The following is a 23,520-nucleotide window of genomic DNA, read 5'->3' on the forward strand; positions in this document are numbered from 1 at the left end:
CCAAATACATCAGAGATCTCCTAGATGGAGCAAATATGAGTACTGCCAAACCAGTAACAGCTCCCATGACAAGCAATTGCAGACTTACAAAGTCAGGAAATGATTTCTATGCTGATCCCACCTTCTATAGGTCTATTGTTGGTGCTCTTCAGTATGCAACCATCATTAGGCTTGATATTACCTATAGTGTCAATAAAGTTTGTCAATTTCTTAGTCAACCTCTTAATTCACATTGGGCTGCTGTAAAAAGAATACTTAGGTATCTTCAAGGAACTGTATCCTGTGGCCTTTTTCTTCAGAAGGCTGCTATCTCAGCCCCCCTTTCTATCACAGCTCTATGTGATGCTGACTGGGCCTCTGATGTGGATGACAGAAAGTCAATTTCAGGAGCATGCATCTATCTTGGCCCTAATCTGGTTACCTGGTGGTCTAAAAAGCAGAACACCATCTCCAGGTCAAGCACAAAGGTTGAATACAGAAGTCTAGCATTGGTTGCTCAAGAACTGATGTGGGTTGAGTCTCTTCTACAAGAGATTAAGTTCTCATACTCAACACCTACCATTCTATGTGACAATTTAAGTACTGTTGCTATGTCACATAATCCTGTGCTTCACAGTAGAACCAAACACATTGAGCTTGATCTCTACTTTGTTCGTGACAAGATTCAAAATAAGACCTTGATTGTTGCCCATGTGCCTTCTGATCTTCAAACTGCTGATGTCCTTACCAAGCCTCTCTCCACTGATAAATTCACTAACTTTCGCAAGCAACTTCAAGTTAGAGATTATTCTAGTCTAGTCAAAAGTTTTAAATACCCTCAAATTCAGGGGGGGTATATTAGAATAATCTAAGGTGTTGTGATTCTGTTATCTCTTAAGAGAGAAATTGGTTGTGCCTTGCTTCACTGTGCTGAGCTGGCAATCCTTATATAAACTCTCTTTTCCTCTCTTGTAATTCAGTTTCAGAATAATAACAAAATTCAGTTTCAGTAACCTCTTCTCCATTCTTCTATTCTTCTTCTCTCTCTATCTCTCAGTAACCATTTTCTTATATGGTATCATGCCTTCTTCGGCTCCTGGTGCCTCTCTCTCATCTCCTCCTCCGTCCACACCATCTCCAACTCCGCTGCAAACGGTGGCGTCACCGTTAGTTCTTCCTGCTCCGACGATGAAACTAACGGAGCAGAACTTTCTCGTGTGGCGACATTTCATGATTGCCACACTTACTTCCAACAGAGCCAATCCATTCGTTCTTGGAACCGAAATACCTCACCGATTTCTCACTGATGATGATCGTCTTATCAACAAAGTGAACTCTGCTTACTTGCGTTGGGAAGAACAAGATCAGGCGATTTTTTCCTGGATCTTGAATTCTCTTTCTGAAAGCTTACAACCTCGTGTTGTTGGTTGTCAACACTCATGGCAACTCTGGGAAGAACTGCACAATTTTTGCAGTTCTCAAATGAAAGCAAGAAGTCGACAACTCCGTTCTCAACTTCGTTCAATTACTCAAGGATCGTTGTCGATATCTGAGTACTTTAGGAAGATCAAAAATCTTGTTGATGCTCTAATTTTTATTGGAGCTCCGATTTCCACAACTGAACATGTTGATTATGTGTTGGATGGTTTAAATGAAGAATTCCAACCGGTGATTACTTCGATTGAGACGCAACTTGATCTTCCAACACTTCATTCCTTGGAATCGTTTCTTCTGACCTTTGAATCGCGAATGGAGAAGAACAAGTCGAAAGTCCTCTCTGATGCTCTATCAGTTAATATTGCTGTAGTTCCTTCTTCTTCTGCGTCGCCGTGCCCTAATTCAGGAAGATCTGTTCCTTCCTACTCTTCTTATACTAATATTAATGTTGAAATATCAATAAAAAAGACAATAACTATTTTTATTTATACCACTTGTTAAAAATGTATATTGTAGACCATGTTTTAGATGTATAAAAAATGTAGTAGTTATGTGTTTGATTATCCATATAAATATTTTGGTAAAAATAGATCACTTTCATTAAAAAAAATAATTTTAAATGAAACCAGCTGGTATGACCGGTAGGGTTAAATTGAAAATCGGTCAGCATGATCTATTTTTACGAGTATAATTGCATGACCGGTATAAATGTTGTATCATAGTGGTATTAAGACCGATTCACCGGCCGACACAAACTAGTTTTGATACCAGTGATATAAACTAGTCTCTTCCTAACAAAAGGATTCCTTCAACAATATTATTCTTTTTATCAAAGTATTCTTTCAAAAAGTTTCAATAAGGATTGATATAACATTTTGTGTCATGATTGAGCACAAGAAAAAAAGCATGAGTGCACAATACAGTATCTCTGACATCACCTACACTGTTGTATTTCAGAGCTTTCATAGATAAATTTAAATATTGAGATTTTTTAAAAATGTTTAAAAAAACACATTTTAAAAATGTTTTATTGAATAATAAATTTTAAAAGGATTTTTTTCCTTCAGAAAATGTTTTAGTTCAAATTAAAAAAAAAATGTATTGGATATTCATCCATCCAATCCATTAAAATGGATGAAATGGATGGATTGGAATCCATTGGATATGGATGGATTGAATAGTTTAGAAATGTGATTTTATGGATTTATATGAATTGGTGGATGGCTTTCCATCCATCCATTATGATTCAAATCCATATCCATCTAAATCTATCCAATTGCCACCTCTAATTTCAGGTAACGCCAGGGATGAGGATCAAAATAAACTAAGTTGTATGGAGCCAAAACATTTTTTTATTTTCTAGGGACTAAAAACAAAATGACATTACTTTATAAAGATTAAAAACATATTTAAGGCTTTTTTTCCTCAGTTGATGTAAATATATGAGTTTTGACAAGCCGGTCTTGTTTTGCAGGCTGTATTGGAGACTGTTGCTAAAATTACCCATGAGAAAGGAAAGAAAAATGATACGAATGAGGGAAAGTATGGTCATATTTTGTCTGATGTAGTTTCTCAGTTATAACGTATGATGGATTATCAGATGTAGTTTTCATTATTAACCCAATAACTTTTTCTTTTTTGAATTATTATTTTCCTCAGTGGCACAAGATCATTTCAGTTACAAGATGTATTCTCCCTGGAGAATGAAGATTCTGATGACGTGACAACCTTGATTGATAAGAAGGTATGCTGAAAAGTTATGTGAAGCGCCCATGAATGTTCTTCATTGTACTATAAGCAACTTTGCTTCTACTGTCAACCTACTTACTTGTTTATGCTACTGCGCGACAGGACAATGTCTTCGTGATGTCAAACAAGAAATCCAAATATCCTATACTTCAAGTGGATTTGAGGTTGTTATCTATACTGACCTTTATCTTTGTTTTTAATGAATACTCTATCTGCTTGGTTGACTATTAAAAGGTAATGGGTTGTTCTATGAATTTGCATTAAGTTTTGACAAAATGCTACATTTCAAGGTTAATTTCTGTTGATGTATCTGTATTGCTGAATTATGGAATGTGTTATTTTAAGGCTATGTTAGTGTTGGAACTTGGAAGTAATCAAGTAGTTTTAGGAGAAATAATTGTGAAGTGACAAATCAAGCACCCTATTTCCCTTTTTGTAGTTGCTTTCATTCATTTGGAGGAATAAATGGGTTTGGTTTTTGTCTTTATTTTCCATTTGGAGGTTTAACCAAATGCTTTTAAGTTGAAGTTGTGTGTGCTTAAAAGGGAGAGGTTGTGAATCTGAAGATGATGGATTTGTTTTAGTTTTCAAAGGAAAGTTGTCTTTCCTGCATGATTCCTGATAACATTACATGCTGATGCCTCTGTATTTTGTTGTATAGAAATTTGTTTATGTTGCTTATAATTGTTCTATTTATTTTCTACCACGAGATGTAATCATAATATAATAATTGTACATCCATGCAGACTAATATCTGACTTGGTGGTTGCCATAGTTTCTGCAGCGATTGGGGGAATTCTCTTTTCATGTTTGGGGCAACCGGTTTGTAACATATACCATTGTTCATTCTGACATTTGCTGTCCTTTATGCAATAGTTGATTTTCATATTTAAATTCCTTATTGATATTAAGTGATTTATTTGAATGACCTCAGTAATAATTGATCTATGCCAGTGTTGAATTTCACTTTTTAAATACATGTTGTAGGTTATTGTGGGCTATCTACTTGCAGGATCCCTTATTGGACCAGGGGGTTTAAAATTCATTAGTGAAATGGTACAGGTACGTTGTGCCGAGTGACTCACTGCCATTTTTGGCCGAAACAAGTTGTGATCAATTTTTTGAGTGTGTAATCTGATCTCTCTCCTTTGTCTAAACAAATATGTGACCTTACTTTTGGTAGCAGTTAAATACTGCATTTTTATGATTTACGAGCTTACTTGTATGAGGAAATATTGAAATGTTGTTTTGGAATAAATCTCTGTACAAGATTTCATCACACTATATAGGCTAAGATCATTAATACTTGCTTTAAAATAAAGCTAAAAATAATTCAAAGAATAGTTATCATACAATCTATAAAAATTACCTATTTAGCCTATCTGTGGGACAGTAGAGTCTTACAGTACTCCCCCTCAAGCTAGTGGATGGATATTTATCTATCAGTCACAGCTCTTTAGTTCGACCTCTCTTGGGAAATCCCTTAGTCGACACATTTGCTAACTAAAATTCTGACGGAACATATGCAGAGTAGTAGTCCACAATCTACTTTCTCCTTGATAAAGTGCTGGTCTATCTCAATGCGTTTATAAGAATACAATCTACTTTCTCCTTGCCACAGAACAGCTTCATGAGAGCTTAATACCTTATTATAAGATCATCCAATATAATCTTCATCTATATAAATTCACAAATCCTTTGTGGCATAACCCGAAACTCAGCCTCTGCACTTGACTGAGCAACAATGCTTTGTTTCTTACTCCATGTTACTAAATTTCCACCAAAAACATACAGTAACCAGAGGTTGGTCTTCAGTGAATAACTAATCATATTGTTCTCGTAAACAGTTCTCCATCCACTGTTTCTCAAAATCTTATAAAACTAATCTTTCCTATTGATCTGCCAGTGTTCAATTAGGGTATTGATGACTGCTTAAACAGGAGTAAGGATGGAAGTGATAATTGACACCAGGCAGGGAAAAAGTTATTATGTACAAGGGTAATAATGACTCAAGGGTAGGGTTTTAACCTGATATATTAAGGTTAGGAATTTGGGTACGCTTAAGTATTTTTAATGGTAGGTTGGGCAATAATATGATGATTAAGGTCTTAATTGGTGGGTGTTTGGTTCTATGCACTGATGCAAAGAACCATTGAAATAGATTTAGTGGTTTGACCAATTCCAGGCCTAATTCAGGCTCAAAGAAAGGTAATCTTTACTCTTGTAGGTTACTTTAAGCATTCTGAATTGGGTAATCCAATAAAAAATATCAAAATTTCTATTTATTAGTATTATTATCATTGTGATGGTGATTTTTTGTAAAAAAATGTCATTTTAAAAAGCACACATTAACAAAGTCAGTTTTTCTAAAACGATTTGGGCTTTGCATCCTTCCAAGGATGAATAGTGAAGAATATTAATATTTCTAACGCCATATTTATGACCTAGACACACTGAAGTACAGATCCATACCTTGACTAGGGAATCGGGACCACAAAGATTAATAAAACGTCTTTTTAAAACTACTAAGATGCTCTAAACATTGAAATTAAGCTGATCTAGCAGCTTTAAGCTACTTCTAACTTACTAATCTGATCTTAACACCAGTAGCGTAGCATATAAGTAATTTTTGATAGTCATTCACTACTTGCTCCATCCATGGAAGAAAAATGGAAAGAATATTGTTAGACCTAAGCATTTCCGTTGAGTTTTCCAAGTTGGAATTAATCTGTCATCTTGATGTTAATGCTCAATCATTTTGCACTAATTATCTTCTCCCCCCTCTTTTTGTACAGGTTGAGACTGTTGCACAATTTGGGGTTGTGTTTCTTCTCTTTGCTTTGGGGCTGGAGTTTTCCTTAGCAAAGGTTTGCTATTCATGTCTTGCAATAATTTCTTTCACAGACTTCTATGCTTAGCGCTTGAATTGTGCTGTACCACAAATCATGATTTTAAGATTGGGAATATATGTATGATGGCTTTCCTTGTGTAAGGCTTTTGAATTTGGGCTGTATCAGGTTAACAAACATTTTTTTTCCCATTTTCATTTTCTGAAGACCTGTTTTGAAATTTTTATCCATGCAGTTAAAAGTTGTGGGTCCTGTTGCTGTTCTTGGAGGGCTGCTTCAAATTGTAATATTCATGTTCCTGTGTGGCATTCTTGCCATGGTATGGGGCTGAATGAATGTTAATGATTGCCAAGTTTTATGGGGGTCGTGGTGTTACAATACTGGATGCTTAACATTATTTCCCACTTGATATGCAGTTATTTGGAGCTAAATTATCGGAGGGTGTTTTTGTTGGTTCCTTTCTTTCTATGTCATCAACAGCAGTGGTATGATTTCCCACTGTTTCCCACAATTTACTATATATGTCTGCGTGTGTGCATATATGTTTATGTGTGTGTAACTGCTGGTACTTAACAGATTCCAAGCATGGTTACTTATTTACTTTCACCTTTTACCAGGTGGTGAAGTTTTTGGGGGTGGATCGGAGTAGTAGTAATGCTCTTCATGTTCAAGTTACTATTGGGACTCTTATTTTTCAGGTATCTTTCTTGTTAAGTGTTAAATGGTAAACTTATTATCATCTTTTCATGTGGTAATGTGCTTTTAAGGTTCACTTATGTTGCGTACTTTTCGTTGCTCTACCACTTGTTAGGATTGTGCAGTGGGTTTACTATTTGCTTTGCTCCCAGTTTTGGGTGGCAACAGTGGTCTTTTACAAGGAATAATCTCCATGGGAAAACTGTAAGCCTGTCCTTGTTTTTGTTGTTCATTTCATAAAAATATTTTTTCCTTAATGATCATCAATCACTTTGTCTGTAAATGAAAGCCAATCGAATCTCATAATGTTGCTCTATACATGTTCAAGTTTCTGCTTTAATGTGTTGTGCTCAACTGAAGGATACACTTTACCTACTGGAAATTTGCATCCAAATTTTGCATACAAACTCTATGATCTTACACTTTAGAAACACTGGTCATAATGATTTTATGCCTAAAACACATGAAATGTTAATTTAATTTATTTACTAAACTGGGTAAAACATACCTGTGGTAGAGACTGTCATTGTGGGTATTAGGTAAACTGTAGAAAAATAACGTTTATAAATTCTCTTGTAAACATGAGAAAACAGCACTGGGAAAGGTGATATAACATGTTGGTTGATTTTTTTATGAAGAAAATGACCTCCATGTCATCAGTTTTAATTAAAAGCAGGGTTTTGAAGTTAACACATTGCAGTTCCTGATTGTTTTTTTGGGGCGGGTCTAAATTTAAATTGCCATGGGTAGGATGTAATTGTTTGTCAATTTCAGGTTGCTAGTCCTGTCCTTGTATCTCACTGCTACATCTATATTGTCTTGGTTGTTTGTTCCTCGCTTTCTTAAACTGATGATGAAGCTCTCATCTCAGGTTAGGATAAAACATATTTATTTCACTACCTTTTGTCAGCACTATTAGGAGCTCATGACTTAATCTTCTTCCTTTCTGCTCTCCAGACGAATGAGCTTTATCAGCTAGCGGCTGTTGCTTTCTGCTTGTTATCTGCATGGGTAAGAAATACATAATCCTAATTGTCGTTAGTTACTCCATCATCTATAATATCTTATTAATGACATTTGGCTGCTATTCCAAATTGCACCTTATTCTTTACAGTATTTTATTGTTTGAAGCGAACTTCTTTTTGTGAGTGCTTTGGGTTGTGGGAGGGATTACGAATCTTGTGGTCTTTTGTAGCACCAGTCTTATATGCATTTTATTTGAGTTAACATGTTGCAGGTATGCTGTGCATTTTAACTTTTTTAAATCTCTTTCCAGTGCAGTGATAAGCTTGGCCTTAGTCTTGAGCTGGGTTCATTTATGGCTGGTGTTATGATTTCTACAACAGACTTTGCTCAACATACTTTGGACCAGGTATTGATTATGGTTGATGACTTCCGTCTTGTATCAGTCATGTTTTGCACTTTTGCATACATAAAATGCATTCTTTATTGCTTTGTGAGCATGCTTACTATCTTCTGTCTTGCTATTTATGTGTTACTGTGTATTTTTATATTTTTAAAGTAATCTTGGCTTACTATGATTGTCTTATTCAATGTGTTTGGTTATTCAAACTTGGAATCTTGCTGGTTATGCTTTACTTCTTGAATGCTTTGGGATGTTTCTTTGCCCCAAACCTGATTTGGGATACATTTTCATTTTGACTTCTCTTAAGTATTCTTCTCTGGATGCTAAAAGGGAGTTGTTGTCTTGAATATGTGAACAGATTGGACAACCATATTGCATCCCTAGTTTTACCTTTCCCCCTTTGTATATAGACTTTACTGTATGGGTTCCTTATCAATTATCATCCTACAAGTTGTGCTTCCTCGCTTTCCTTGTTATGAAACATTTTCTATAAAAGAATGTGCATTGATGTGTTTCGGGTGATTTAGTGCTTCTGAGTTATGAGCTATGTTTCAGTTGTCATTAGATTAAAATAAGGTATACCTAACAAGACACATGTAATATATTTAGGTGGAGCCAATTCGTAACCTATTTGCAGCCCTCTTCCTCTCAAGTATCGGAATGCTTATACATTTCCACTTCCTTTGGAACCATGTTGATATCTTGCTGGCAGCTGTTATCCTGGTTGTAGTTGTTAAGACTGCTGTTGTTGCTATGGTTACAAAAGCGTTTGGGTATAGCATTAGGACCTCATTTGTTGTAAGTTAACATGGTCACCTATTTGGATCATATATCAGTTTATATGCATACTTTCATATGCTGAACACTGAATGACTGTCTCCTTGACAATGTAGGTTGGCATCTCACTTGCTCAGATTGGAGAATTTGCTTTTGTTCTCCTAAGTCGTGCGTCGAATCTTCATCTTGTTGAGGTTTCTGCTCTTTCTCTTTCTCTCTGCACCATTTATTTTACTTAACAGGTTTTCCTGCTGCTTAGATTTTCTATATTCCATTGTTTTTTGTATGGCCACCTTCTGTTAGAAATATTTAGTCAAGTAGCTTTCAGTAGGTAACATTATATGTATGCAGAGTATGATACATCTAATCTTGGAAGTTATGCATTTATATTTCTAGTTTACCGATATATAAAGATGGATAGGCACAGCAATCTGTTTTGACAACAGATGAGTTCTTTTAGGAATTCAAGTTTGAATGAAGAAGTCTCACGTTAGAAATGAATGTCCTAAGGACCATAGAATTGGGATGACTCGTAGAGCTAATAAATATCTTATGATTAGGCCCAGCCAAGATGTGGTGTCAAACCCACAATTGTAATATCCTACAATTAGGCCCTTTCTAAGCCCCTATGAAAGGAGATCCTCTCCCAGTGTTCTGGGCTGCCATTACAAATATTTTCAGTAGTAAATGAAGACCACTAGGCAAGAAGTCATTAAAGAATTTAGCCTCAGACTTTTTTTTATGTTTACTTCCAATCAGCCTATGATAGTTCCTGACTAATGAGTTGGTTGACTGTTGATAGATGGAATAAGGACTAAAGGAGACAGACAGTTGTAAAAGATCGAGTGGCAAGTTGAAGCTACTTCACTTCTTCAGGGTTTATTTTTCTGATGCCTACAAAAGACATCCTTGATTACTACACCTCACCCAGAATGCAGCCTCTAGAGGCAGAGTGAGGCTAAAGTAGATAATGATTTTCTGTTTATTAAATGGAACCATAATGCAAGGAACAATGATGCTGCAAGTTGATTTCCTTAAATGGTTGCCAACAAAAATAAACTCTGCAAGGTTTGGAAATAAAGTCCGTAAGGGATGAACATTAAGAGATGCAATTGGTCATGTGTACATAGTCTGAAAGTGGAAAAATGGTTTGATCTTTGAACCTGAAAAGATTCTAGGAAACAAAAAGATCTTTACATTTCTGGTGCATTTTGTGAATTGCATGTAACTAAAATCTTCCGATGGGCCTTAAGTGATAGCTTTAGTTATTATTTTTAGAGCATTGATCTTAAAAGTCTCATGTCGTTCATTGTTGTGTTTATGAGGCGAGAGACTTATCCTACACAAAAACTATAAATCTACGAGAACCCAGTATTCTTAAGAGTCAGGGCCTGTGCAGGCGAGATGTGCATAAGTTAGTGGCACCTAAATCCCATGCCTTTTCCATCCCTCTATGATCACACACTCGAATACTATGCATTGTTATTGGAAAGTATTTATTTATGTATTCTTTGTCCCTTTTCTCTGTGATTCGTGATGATTATTTTATTTTTCCTCTTTTCTCTCTTGCTGACCACTGAATACAACATTTTAGGGGAAAATGTATCTTCTTCTTCTAGGGACAACGGCTCTCAGTCTGGTAAGTTTCATTTACACATGGCTGCTCCATACTGTCCTTCCTTTGAATTGTATAACCTTATAACTTATGATTTGCAGGTTACTACCCCACTTTTGTTTAAATTGATACCTGCTGTCATGAATCTTGGTGTTCTCATGCATTGGTTCCCTTCTGAAAGTAGCACACAGAATGAGGTCTCTCTCTCTCTCTCTCTCTCTCACACACACACACACACACACACACAAATATGCCCTTGTATGTGATCAGATAATTTTGCTTTCACTCAAATAACATGGGTGGAACTTTAATGGGATACAATTTTTGTCCTTCCATTAGAAGTTTTTTCCACTTAGTATTTTCTTCCCATCGAATCATGATTTTGTTATTCTACGTGAGCTGCCCCCTTTTTTATAATTGCAACTGCAAGTAATGAAGATTTTTTGGGGTCAGCATTACATGTTTAATGTGACATTGTCAATCACAAAAACGAGGTAATCTACGGTTATGAGGCCCCTTGAATGTCCTTGAAGATCATAGTTACTATATTTAAATCCATGCTGCCTACATATTTCCTGGCACTGCTTTTTTTGTATTTAAATCTTATTTGGAGGCCTAAGTATTTCACCCATGCTACTGAAGTATTTGTTGAAAGGCACTTGTGATGCAATTCCATACTTATAACTGCTAGCACACATTCCAGCTTGAAATTTGGTTTCCTTGGCACTTCCTAGGTTGATGGATTCCATTTCAAGAATTAGGTTATACAGGATGTTTTTAACATGAAATTTTCCCTGATATATATTCTTTCTATTTGCTATGATATGCTAATTAAATAGAGTATCTGTGGTGCCATATCAACCAAACATAGATGCAATATAATCCTTGTCTTTTACTCTTTACAGGAGAAAGCTTCCTTGACTGAAGCAAACAGATTGTTGTGATTTTCCCATGGTTCCATGACATCATATAATATATTGGAGTCAACTATCTACTTTTTTGTTGAAGACTAATGAACTCAGTATTCTTCTTTACTGTTTCTGCTGCAAGTTCCACGACGAGATTCGGATGAAACAGTTCACATATTTACCTCATTAAACGTCAATGGAAGATCTCATGTATATAGGCATATGATTTTTGTATTCTTTAAGCAATGTATATAGGAAATCACAGGCCAGTCCTGCTGCTTAAAGCTGATAAGCCTAGTGTACCCTGGTTAGCCTATATTTGTTGTTATGAAGTTGCTTAACATGAAAAAGATTGGTCATAACTTTTAGAAAAATAATTATTTTTAACATTTTGTTCAAAGATTTGCCACACATTACATTCTCGTTGAACATGTAAGGAGCATTTGAATTTATGTTGATTAACAATTATCAGTGGCATGCTTTAAATCAGTGAAGTTTCTATACCAATTAATTGTACAAATGGAAGAATGAATTGTTTGAGATGGAAAATTCAAATGGAAGAAACCAATAAGAAGAATGAGGAAAATGCACCTTAAATTTAGGAGAGATAAACGTTTTAGTTTAATTTTGATCTTAGCAGGAAGGTTTTAACACGGTTAATCAGTTAATCAAATTACCTCATAAATCAGAGAAGAACATCACCTGATCACTATTTTTGGATCTTTGAGCGTCAAAGTTAAGTATAACTACTATAGGTGACAAGACTATTCATATAATACATAAGAGTTACATTATTAAAAAGGATTCCATTTCATTCCACTTTATTCCATCCCAACATGGTAATATTGAAGTTAGCCAAAAAGATTCAAGAACAGTCTCTTTAAAGAAGCTAACTGACCAAGTCACCTACCATTTGAAGTGTCCCATCTCCACTTCCTCTACTAACTTCTAAAACTTATCTGTCTCTATCTGAGAGTTTATGAAATGGTGTTGTGTATAATGTCACTGAAACATTTAAAAATTACATGACAATTTGTTTAGTAAAAATAAGTTTATATTCCTCTAGTATAGTATACTATTATTGATAAAACTTTATACAATAATTCTGATTAAATATTCAGTGTGGTTACATTACTTTTGGAAAAGTGTTAAGCTTTGCCAATTATACAATCTCACCCTTTAATTTAAAATTTTAGAAATTAGTTACTTTAAATTTTAAAACTTATAAATGAGAAATGACTAGAGATTGTATATGAATAGAGTGACAATAAAAAGAGGGTGAGCCAAATGGCTTACTATTGGAGTCAGAAATGCTGTTAAGTTACCAAGAGCAGTAAGGAAAAGCAGAAGCCATTTACAAGTTTATAGTATTTTTATGCCTCACACTTCTCCAGATTACATTTCGCAAGCTTCTTTATATAGGGAAAAGAAGATATTCCAAAACTCTAATGTTTTCTTGTACAATGCCAGCTATTAGATTCCATCATCTTGCAACTTCAAAATCCCTTTCTCACTATAGTAAATAAGAAACGTTGTGTAACTTGCATAGTTTCTATCTTTCTAAATTTCGCAAATTATGTTTAGATTTGGTTCTACTTGCCAGCATACACGTGTGGTTTGATACGAGGGATCCCATTTCATTCCTACACAGTCTCTGAATTCCTTCTTGGATCATGTTCATCTTCTACAAGTTAAAATTTGAAAGACAAAAATGAGTTAGAAGTGACCAGGTATAATCCAATACTGTCATAAAGTTTAGAGTAATTCTTGCATGGGCGCAACCAGTTACCTGGTATGCATTAAGGGTACGTGGTTCACTTGGATATGCAGTTTGTTACTTTATACATAAATTTTATGAGGCCTTTTTTATGACGAAGCTAAATGAGATAATCATGTAACTATGGGCACAACGAATCAAAATTTAAGATAAGATCTATTCTCCTTCAAGCCCTGATAGTAATAACCATGCATTAGAAGGGATGAGGACAACTAGGTTGTCATAAGAATGCTCATACAGATCAACCTTAGAAATTAGCTGCTTCTTTGCTTGTGATTTTGTAGTTTGTTTGACATCAGAAGTCAGAAAGAAAAAAAATGAAACTTGTTATGTATCCATACGAGCTCTGAAGCACGGATTCGTCAAACACCATCGCGTGTCGGTGTCCGACACATATCCAACACGGATACGCTCGGTTTTACGAAGGATACGTATCTGTATTCGTGCTTCGTATAGCATGCAAGCTTTCAGCATATTAACATTTAACTTAAGTAGTCAATGCTAATCTTGGAGGTAACTATTTGATGGCAAATTAGGATAAATAACCAAAAAATTTAACTTGAGGAATTACAACAAAAATCATACAGAAACATGATAACTTCACAAATGGACATGTGTGATGAATTCCTTACCAATGGAAATACTTTGATATTTGGGAAGACACCTCTTTCCCCTTTACTTGAGGGTCTCTGATAAAAGCCCAAGAAACATTATGATAACTGCTTTATCATCATGGCTTCCTTGAAATTTGTTTAACATTTCCACGCCCACTGCAAAAAATAATGACCAAATTTTACAAAACATTCTGAGTATTTATAAAATTCCCTTCGCCTAGTGAATTTTATATTAAGCTCTTTATAATATTCATTTAGTATATACATTTTTTATAAATTTTGGATGCCACTCTATTGTCTGTTATTTGAAATAATATAATATCTATGTAGTGTCATATTATTGTAAAGAGTATGATCATTATATTATCTACTATTCATTTATTTTTATTCATTTATTTATATGTTAAAAAAAGAAAGAAATGAAATGGGAGAGTCAGCGCTCTTTCTGAAACGGCTACATTCTCTCTTCCATTTGTCTCTCTGTTGTTTCTATTTTTCTCATCCAAACAATTCTCAAATAAACTTCATTTTCCACTAATACCCATTTTCATTTTCTCTCCAAAAATCCTTCTTTTCTTCTTAAATACATTCCTAATACCAAACAATTCTTCAATCCTTTTTGGTTCAGGTCAGTATTCACACGACATCGGTTACTAAATTCGTAAATCCTCATCTACGTTTTCCTACATTTTCTAATTTAGTAACATTCTATGTACTTTCTGTGATTTTAATTCTGTTTCTGTGTTTTTTGTTTGTTCTAAATGTGTATTTGATTACTTTCCCCCCAAATGTGACGCAATTCCTGACAATTATGTATATTAGATTAGTGTCAAAAAACTTCTAAATTGACTTTAACATTTTTTGCAATTTAGTTATGATTGAGTTTTAGGGTTCTCAATCAATTGTCAAAAAATGTATTATTTTAATTTTCCCCCTATAGATCCAGCAATTCATAAATAGCAATTCTGGCTTCACTTATAAACATCATTTAAACCATAAATTGATAGGACGTATGGCTATGTTTTATGCATTAAAAATGTAATTTTTACTTCAACAAATTTATACTTCTATGATTTCTTGTGGTAATGACCTTTTTCAAGGGAGACCCTCCATACAATATGAACATGCTCATTTAAATCCATTTTTAACTCTATATTCCGGATTCATGCTTCCTATAATTGAATTTATACTTATTCTTTATCGGAATTGGATTCCAATGTGCATGGTCACTTGTTTGATTTGTTAATAATGTATTTTATGTTGCAAGTATTGTTATTTGTTAGTTTCAATATCTGCAATGCATCAATTTCTCTTCAGTTTCTTAATAACTTTATATTCTGCATTCATGTTTCTTGTAACTACTATTTAATCCATAATGTTTTAATTTATGATGACAGTTTCTATCTCTCAGGTGTGTTTCTCTGTTGTTTCTGTCTTTTAATTCTGATTCTTTGTCTGTTAGTGAATGAATGTTTTAAGAGAATTTTTTTAGCAGGCACGACTTCTCCAAAATGTCTAAACCTCAAAATGATCCCCTTAGGCAAGTTGAAACAAATTGTGGATCATTCCTTTACGAACTTCAGGTATAAAAGTTTTGCTCCAATTATCTTTCTTACTCTCCCTACAGGCCAGCTACATAAAACTGGTAAACTGTGGAGAAATTCTTATTGTTTGCCTTGGCTTATTTTTAAAAATTAGATAATATGGGATGAAGTCGGGGAGTCTGAGACTGAAAAGGATAGAATGTTGTTTGAGCTCGAACAAGAGTGTTTAGGAGTATACAGAAGAAAGGTAGATCAAGCAAATCAGTCTAGAGCTCAATTAAAGCAGGAAATTGCTGATTCTGAGGCGGATCTGGCAGCTATCTGTTCAGCAATGGGAGAGCTACCAATACATATTAGGCAGGTTGGATATTTTATGAATTGATAACTTGCCGATTCATATTTTAAAGCATCTCTATGTATCTTTTAAATAGGGGGAGAACAGAGGATAAGTTAAATGAAACTATGTTTAATGCCATATTCATGTGACAATAACTTGAAGTTAATCATGCATGATATAATGACATATTAATCTTAGTGATAATTTTGGCAGGCTGGATACTTTATGAATTGATAACTTGCTGATTCCTGTTTTATAGTATCTCTGTGTATTGTTTAAATAGGGGGGAGGACAGAGAATAAGGTAAATGAAACTATGTTTAATGACATATTCGTGTGACAATAATTTGAAGCTAATCATGCATGATATTTAATCTTAGTGATATAGTTTTCTAATAAAAGCTTATGCACTTATGTATCTTAACTGTTTAATTGATTACTAAGTACCAAATGTAGCTGTTGGGTAAAGAGAAATAATTTGCATTCCTGTAAAAGAAAAAAACTTAAACGAGTTAGTTTTTACTTTCATGAGTTTTGTGGTTAATATTATTTGTTATCCAGTTAAACTACTAATTATTTGTTATCCAGCTGAACTACTAAGAGCATTGGTTTTCTATGTCTCTCCTTTATTTTTCTAGTCTGATCAAATTGCTCGAAACTTGAAAGAAGAGCTAGCAAGAATTCGCCCAGAGCTGGAGGATATGCGGAGAAGGAAGTCTGAGCGTAGAAATCAATTTATTGAAGTTGAAGAGCAGATTCGAAGTATCTCAAATGAGATTTATGGTCCAAGGGAGGATATTCCAGCCATTATAGATGAAAGTGATTTATCATTGAGAAACCTTGACGAATTGCATAGACAGCTTCTTGCACTTCAAAAGGAGAAGGTCAATAATTTATTTCCACTTCATTTTTTTCTGTGATATCAACTTAGAACATCGCGTTTCGGTTCTATTTATTAGTGATTATGATTGTATCTTCTTTTGCTGCAGAGTGATCGCCTCAAGAAGGTCCAGGACCACTTGTATGCATTAAATTCTCTTTGTTCAGTGCTTGCTTTGGACTTTAGGCAGACAGTCAGGGAAGTCCATCCTAGTTTAGGAAATGCAGGAGGATCTAAGAGTGTAAGTAATGATACCATCAAGCAATTGACTGCTGCTATAGAAGAACTGCGGAGAGTTAAATTACAGAGAATGCAGAAGGTAAGGATTGTTTATTAATTTCGAAACATTGCCTTGTATCTATAATTTCACATTATTTCCTGTGGTTAAAAGCTGTAAATTGCTTATTGTCTCGGGCAGCTGCAAGATCTTGCAACAACAATGTTGGAGCTCTGGAATTTGATGGATACACCAATTGAAGAGCAACAGATGTTTCAAAATGTTACTTGTAATATAGCTGCTTCAGAACATGAAGTAACTGAACCAAACTCCTTGTCCGTCGACTTCATCAATTGTGTGAGTCATAACTTACAAGAGAAACTATGAACCACTCTTCATGATTGTGTTTACGAATTCATAGAGAAGTAATAACTTTATTCAGGTTGAGGCAGAAGTATCTAGGCTAGAAGAGTTAAAATCAAGCAAAATGAAAGAGCTTGTTATAAGGAAGAGAGCAGAGCTAGAGGACATTTGTCAAAAGACTCATATGGCTCTGCAAGTTGATAGTGCAGTGGAATATGCTGTTGAGACTATAGAGTCTGGTAACTTCCTAGTAAGATACTACTGAACAAATGCAATTATTTGTTCTGCGAACTTAAAAGTCTGCATTTTACTCTTATGCAGGACTTTTAGACCCTGCTTCTGTGCTTGAACAGCTTGAACTTCACATTGCCCAAGTCAAAGAGCAAGCTTTTAGCAGAAAAGAAATACTTGAAAAGGTTGAGAAATGGTTGTCATCATGCGAAGAAGAGTCCTGGCTTGAGGAATACAACAAGGTACTTATACCATTTAATGACATTTTATAAAATGTATTTATTTATCATTTCTACTGTTGAATTACAACTATCTACCAAGCTACTAAACTATTTGTATTTTTTTAAATAACATCAATAAGAACGAAATCGAGAGTTCATATTTTAGTTATATCAAAAGTGTATATTAAGTTGATTTTTATGTACTGTCTTGGTACTTTGAGGAATACAACAGGATAATTACATCATTTAAGAACTTTTTATAAATGTTTATTTTTTCCGATTCTACTTTTGAATGATAACTATCTATTAAATTATTATTTATGTAAAATTTCAACAACAAAAAAATCAAATGTGTAATCAAATAGTTCTTATTTTAGTATATTTCAGAAGTATATATCACATTAATTTTCATGTATATCAATTTATTTGTACCAGTTCCACTTGATCCCTTTTATTTATATATCAAATGTTTATTATTTTGTTTTGTTGTACTTTTTCCAGGATGAAAATCGATACAATGCCGGGAGAGGTACTCATCTTACTCTCAAGCGAGCTGAGAAAGCCCGTATCCTGGTCAACAAACTTCCAGGTATGTATTGATCTCAATTGTTAGCCATATTTGTTACATATTTGTAATAGGACCTTTACCATTGTGGCTAAATGATATTAAACACTCAAAATTAAGCTTCAACAGTGGACTGAATATTCAAAGTGTAGTGTGGCTGAATTTTGTATGGGGCTTTAGAGCACTGTTGCATGTTGTTGGGATATGAAGTGATAGTATGAGTTGAAAAATAAATTATGCAGTAATGGACATTAGTGTAGTATTATCTTGGTAAAACAAATATATTTCAAGCCTGGCTTTGCTGTTTTTCTCCAAGCTGTTTCATTCTGCTTCTTTCTTATTATCTTTACTTGTTTGTGCTTCAGTTTTGTTTAGAATATCTCTTTCAATTTTTTTTTGCTTGCATATAGCAATGGTAGATGGTTTGACTTCAAAAACTATAACATGGGAAAAGGACAAAGGCATTGAGTTTACATATGATGGTGTAAGTACCTTCTCTCAGATATACCACCTTTGAGTTTGGTTGGCTGCTCAAGAAGTCTGTCAGTCTAATTTTTTCTGTAACTGATTTTCTAGAACCCTCTGCTCTCTATGCTTGAAGACTACACCATGTTACGGCAAGAGAAGGAACAAGAACGTCTTAGGCAGCGGGTATGGATGTCATATTCCATTTAAATATTTGTGTCTTAAAAAAGTTTTCTAGTTCTTATAAAACTTAATGTTTTGTCTGAGTTTTGAAATCCAGACAACCTTTTATGATCTGCATTATCCAACAAGGTTTTTATTCTTTCTTCACAATACTTTTTTCTGTTTCAGGAAATGAAGAAACTTCAGGGACAATTGACAGCAGAACAGGAAACAAAATATGGGTCAAAACCAAGCCTTTCAAAGACACTGAGTGTAAAAAAGGAACCTAGAATGTCAATTGGAAGTGCAGCAGCTAATAGAAGAGTTTCTGTTGGAGGAGGAACGATTCAAACTCCAAAACCTTATTCAAAATCTATTTCATCGTCATGCTCCACAAAAAAGACTGACAAAGCTCGCCAAATTGAGCAACAAGAATACCTAGATGATAGCGCTTCATATTTATCATCAGGTAGTTTGGTTAAACTCTGCTCTATTTTCCCTGCCTTTTAATTTAATGTTCTGGCTTTCAGATTTCTCACGTGGTAGGAGTTTAATAATCATTTTCTCGTGTTTGCTCTTAGTTTTTTCCTCAAGTGGTAAGGAGATTTGTTTGGGGTGTGGTAGGGTTCTCTAGGTCCATTTCCTTTGTTAGTAAAATATAACTGTTTGTAAAACATAACTTCTCTTCTCCTTTATTTTTCTGTGTCTTTTTTAATTTGTTCGAGGAAGCGATGGTGATTTAACTGTTGTCTGTGTCCACCATCATCGCATTTTTCATTCTTAAATTGTCTTCTCAAGCAGCTGCCATCAAGTTATGTGTTAACTTGCCATCCAAACAAAACCTAAAAGATTTCTGGTACCTGATTATGTTTTCCTTTCTTTTAGAAGTAGAAGATTCTCCACCTGATTCTCCCAAGTACTCTTAATGGTGACTCTTTGGTAAGGCTGTATGTGGCACCAAAGCACGGTTTAGGCTTCTTTTTTGTTTGATGCTGAAGGTGGAGGTCAAAACCACATCTCAGCTGGTAGCTGCAGGTGGAGGCCAAAGCCACATCTCAGCTGGTAGACATTCCTGTAATTTCTCGATGGTATAGTAATATTTCCTTGGTGTTTGTGTTTCACATAATTTTCACAGAAACTTTTATGGTTTATGGTTTACATAAACATTTTCTTGTTTGTGAAGCAGCTAGAAGAGGACTGGATATTGCTGGTGTCCCTTTCAGAAAACACTCATTTGGTGCTGGAAGTGTTTGTGGCATAGAATCTCCTTCGGCACGAAAACCTTTTTCTCCCATCTCTTCAAGTTCAAAAGTATCATCAAAAGCAAATGTTGCATATGGCATAGATAATTTGAATATACACAACACTGAGAAGTTCCAGAAAACAATAGCAGTTAACATTTTGCCATCCACCACTCCCCCAAAGACAGCGACAAGGGTTGATGAAGATTATAAAACTCCAAAGACGATGCGTACTATTCCTGACCCTCCTTCACCTTTGACAATGTCAATTCCTGTCCCGACCACACCTACAATGAACTTGACCATGACTCCAGCTCCTTCATCAGTTAGTTTTGGAGGTGACTTGGTTCAAGAGACTGAATATTCCTTTGAGGAAAGAAGGCTCAGTTTTGTGTTAGCATGATTTCTTTGTTTGGTTTAGGTCTACTTGTATAGTTGCCTGTGATGATAATCATTAGTCAAATGTAGTTAGCTTCTTGATGATGAATATGGTGTGGAAAGAGCTTATTGGTCCTAGGTTTTGCAATATAATGTGTTTAATTTTCTCCACTAATGAAACTTTCATTTGAAAATTGTTTTGTTCATTTTGGTACTCAAGTACTCTTTCATTTATGCTTGATCATAACTTCACAGGGAACATGGTAGGAGTTTAAATGCACATTCCGAGAAAGAAAGTAAACTCATTTGGCAATTTGCATTGCAGAAAATGAAAACCCTTATTTGCTATATATATCTTTTTTTTATACTACCAAAGGTACCCCTCACCCTATGGGCATGGATCTTATCCATTTTGGAGTGCATGATTGTCTCTACCAACAAGTGTCGCTCATAAGAATTAAATTATTGACCTTTTGATCTTTCTGGGGATCTAGCAAGGTCTTACATCACTAGATCAACCTTGTAGATTATTTGCTATATATCTAACTATCTATAGCTGATAACACCAAATCAACACAACAAGAAACAAATTAAAATAAAAGTAACTGTTAAACTTATGTATAACTTAATTTTATGACATTGCTCTATCTGGCTTTGTTCTTTCCACTCCAATCATATGCTGGAGTTGAATGCTATACATGGTTGGTGCTGACAATGCTATACATGGTTGGTGCTGACAATTAACTAAAGAAGACAGGGTTGTTATGTTGGTTCTGATTGAGAAATTGTACCCTTTGTTGGTACCATGTGTTAGTTAGGAAATATGATTATTAGGATTTATTGTGTCTGCTCTCATTATGTGTCTCTAATATTGTTCACTCATTATTGTAGCAATTAGATGTAGGAAATTTGTTGTGCCACGTTCTCAGTTATTTACGTCTTATAAGAACAATTGAAATGAGAGTTTATGTTGCCATGTTGGTGTTTCTGATGACTGTAACATAACAATATTGTTTGGTTTGGAAGTAGAAATTACATTTTAGCTTTTTATAGTGGGATGGTTTTAGTCCAAAGATTACTTGAATTAATGTTTGGTGATCTTTTTATATTCTTGTCAAGGATATCATCAATCTAAGAATAAATCATTTAGAGCATGATTGTGTTTTTTATATTACTTTGATAATAACAACATAAGAGATTTAAGTAATAATATATTATTTGGAACATACTGATATGAATCCTTTAGAGCATAATGGTGTAGATAGAGGTACAACATTTATTGAAGCACTAATTACAATTACTCAACTTCATACAAACCTTGGTTTTGAGTTTGAAAACGAACTATATTTTCTGCTAATAATTTTACAACATTTCTCTCAGGGGTCAGGAGCATTCAAGGAAAATAAATTAAGCTATTTTGCTTGGATATTTATTGGTTCAAAATGAGGGACAAGTTTATTTTTTATTTCCCTTGTTTTCATGTTTATTGAATAGCCCGTGTATTTAAAATATTTTTATGTTATAATAAACTTTATTTTATTTTCTAGTAATTATGTTTTATATTAAAAAAGTCATTTGTAGTTTATAAATATTGTTATATATATACACACACAATTGTACTGATATATATAAATTCATTTGTAGTTTATAAATATTTTTTATGATATAAATGATATTTAAAGAGATTGAATGTTGTGAAAATGAATAAATTACTAACAAGAAAATTGGTGAACAAGTCCTCATATCATCACAATAGTTATATCTTTTATCCAATCATATCGATTAAAAATGGTTTAAATCAATTGTATCATTCGATTTTATTTTAAACCGTATGATCATGCTTACCAATTTTTGTTTAAAATTATAGAATTTTATGAAAGTAAATTAATTTTTATCAAAAGATTGTGAATGAACAAACACACAACTACTACATTTGTTTCTACTTATAAAACATGTATAACACCAAATAACACATTTTTGTTTTAAAAATGATGTAAATAAATGCATTTTATATAGATAACTTGTTTTATTGGTATGCGGTTTAATTATACTAAACTATCAATTAAATTGTAATATTATCATACCAGTACTTAATGACCAATATAATATTAATAAGTTACAAAATACTCTCCTATTAATTAGTTGTAAGGTGGAAATCATGAATTAATTGAGTAGATAGAGAAAATAAACAAGCATATTAATGAAGGGTAATTTATAAAAAGTAACAATATTAATAATCACTTATAATTACATTCACATTTATGAAAGAAACGATAATGTTCTATATAAATTATAAAATGTGATTAGGATCACACTTTATAATCTATTTTCATTTAATTTGATAAAAGTTGCATGGTGAGAATGTGATTTATCAATTTTTACATTATTATTACAAGATTTCCTTTATGAAAAATCTGACATGTGGTATGCAGAATATAATTTTATACATATTATATAAGCTAAATAAGATAATCACATGATTGTAATAATTACTTTTAAGGTTTCGAACTTGTATCCGTAACTACTATAGATACTGGATATCAAGGTTTTAGAAGTCATTGAAACTGTATCGTGACCACAATTATGGCCACATCAACAACATACGCTCACAATTATCTAAAACGTCAAAGGTTTCAATATTCTATAAACTTGTATTTGAAACTATTACTGTACAATCAATCAACTTGGCTCGCTTTTGGATGCCTTACACTTCACAACTTTTATGTTACATTTCAACCAAATTCCCTTCCCAAAAGAAAAATAAAGGTCCACTTCTTTGCTACTAGTGCATCCAATATGTGGAAAAAGAAAAGGAATGTTTTGGAATAAAGAAATTCCCACAAACTATTTCTTTAAAGTAAAAGAAAAAAAGATGAAACGAATCCTGCATTTGCTGCTTCCAAGGATGCTCTTTATATACTTCACTTTTTCTCCTTATCCATGTGAACTTTGTGATGTGATCAAGAATAAAGTTCAACAATGAAAAGCCAAAAATCTTATCTTATCTTTCTCAGGAGAACTCACCAATGAAGTTCTCTTCATTTTCTGGTGTAATTTACCAAAGCATCATGTTCAAATGTTGGAAAAGTTACCTCCAAAACAAATAATTAAGAAATATGTATTTCTAATAAGAACCATAGAAATTCTGCA

The 23,520-nt window shown here is 33.8% G+C and overlaps 2 protein-coding genes across 8 annotated transcripts in view; both read left to right on the plus strand.

Moving 5' to 3' along the window:
- Positions 1-11,862, plus strand: part of LOC109325555 (K(+) efflux antiporter 5-like) — an 18,740-nt gene extending 6,878 nt beyond the window's left edge. Inside the window, exons 3-20 of the mRNA XM_019557981.1 lie at positions 2,891-2,958; positions 3,076-3,160; positions 3,268-3,329; positions 3,912-3,987; positions 4,153-4,227; positions 5,961-6,032; positions 6,250-6,333; positions 6,431-6,499; positions 6,632-6,712; positions 6,826-6,914; positions 7,485-7,581; positions 7,668-7,721; positions 7,987-8,082; positions 8,686-8,874; positions 8,970-9,047; positions 10,448-10,492; positions 10,570-10,665; positions 11,374-11,862. Of these exons, the coding sequence (XP_019413526.1) occupies positions 2,891-2,958; positions 3,076-3,160; positions 3,268-3,329; positions 3,912-3,987; positions 4,153-4,227; positions 5,961-6,032; positions 6,250-6,333; positions 6,431-6,499; positions 6,632-6,712; positions 6,826-6,914; positions 7,485-7,581; positions 7,668-7,721; positions 7,987-8,082; positions 8,686-8,874; positions 8,970-9,047; positions 10,448-10,492; positions 10,570-10,665; positions 11,374-11,412 (1,455 nt within the window). The 3' untranslated portion in view covers positions 11,413-11,862. The remainder of the gene's footprint in view (positions 1-2,890; positions 2,959-3,075; positions 3,161-3,267; positions 3,330-3,911; positions 3,988-4,152; positions 4,228-5,960; positions 6,033-6,249; positions 6,334-6,430; positions 6,500-6,631; positions 6,713-6,825; positions 6,915-7,484; positions 7,582-7,667; positions 7,722-7,986; positions 8,083-8,685; positions 8,875-8,969; positions 9,048-10,447; positions 10,493-10,569; positions 10,666-11,373) is intronic.
- The window catches only part of LOC109325554 (65-kDa microtubule-associated protein 3-like), a 22,884-nt gene extending 2,310 nt beyond the window's left edge, over positions 1-20,574 (plus strand). Inside the window, exons 1-14 of one of the 7 annotated variants that reach the window (XR_002105144.1) lie at positions 14,200-14,395; positions 15,263-15,350; positions 15,466-15,672; positions 16,286-16,531; positions 16,637-16,846; positions 16,946-17,101; positions 17,187-17,346; positions 17,429-17,580; positions 18,061-18,148; positions 18,535-18,608; positions 18,701-18,775; positions 18,941-19,220; positions 19,637-19,839; positions 19,938-20,025. Coding sequence is in view for 4 of the 7 variants with exons in the window: in XM_019557979.1 (XP_019413524.1) it covers positions 15,279-15,350; positions 15,466-15,672; positions 16,286-16,531; positions 16,637-16,846; positions 16,946-17,101; positions 17,187-17,346; positions 17,429-17,580; positions 18,061-18,148; positions 18,535-18,608; positions 18,701-18,775; positions 18,941-19,220; positions 19,935-20,395 (2,181 nt within the window). In the remaining 3 variants the exon portion in view is untranslated. Of the gene's footprint in view, positions 1-14,199; positions 14,396-15,259; positions 15,351-15,465; positions 15,673-16,285; positions 16,532-16,636; positions 16,847-16,945; positions 17,102-17,186; positions 17,347-17,428; positions 17,581-18,060; positions 18,149-18,534; positions 18,609-18,700; positions 18,776-18,940; positions 19,221-19,636; positions 19,840-19,934 lie in introns of those variants that run through there. The other 6 variants (XR_002105146.1, XR_002105145.1, XM_019557978.1 and 3 more) reach the window with 6 other exon arrangements.

This window comes from Lupinus angustifolius, chromosome LG13 (genome assembly GCF_001865875.1).
Source record: "Lupinus angustifolius cultivar Tanjil chromosome LG13, LupAngTanjil_v1.0, whole genome shotgun sequence".
In the NCBI taxonomy this organism is placed as follows: Eukaryota; Viridiplantae; Streptophyta; class Magnoliopsida; order Fabales; family Fabaceae; genus Lupinus; species Lupinus angustifolius.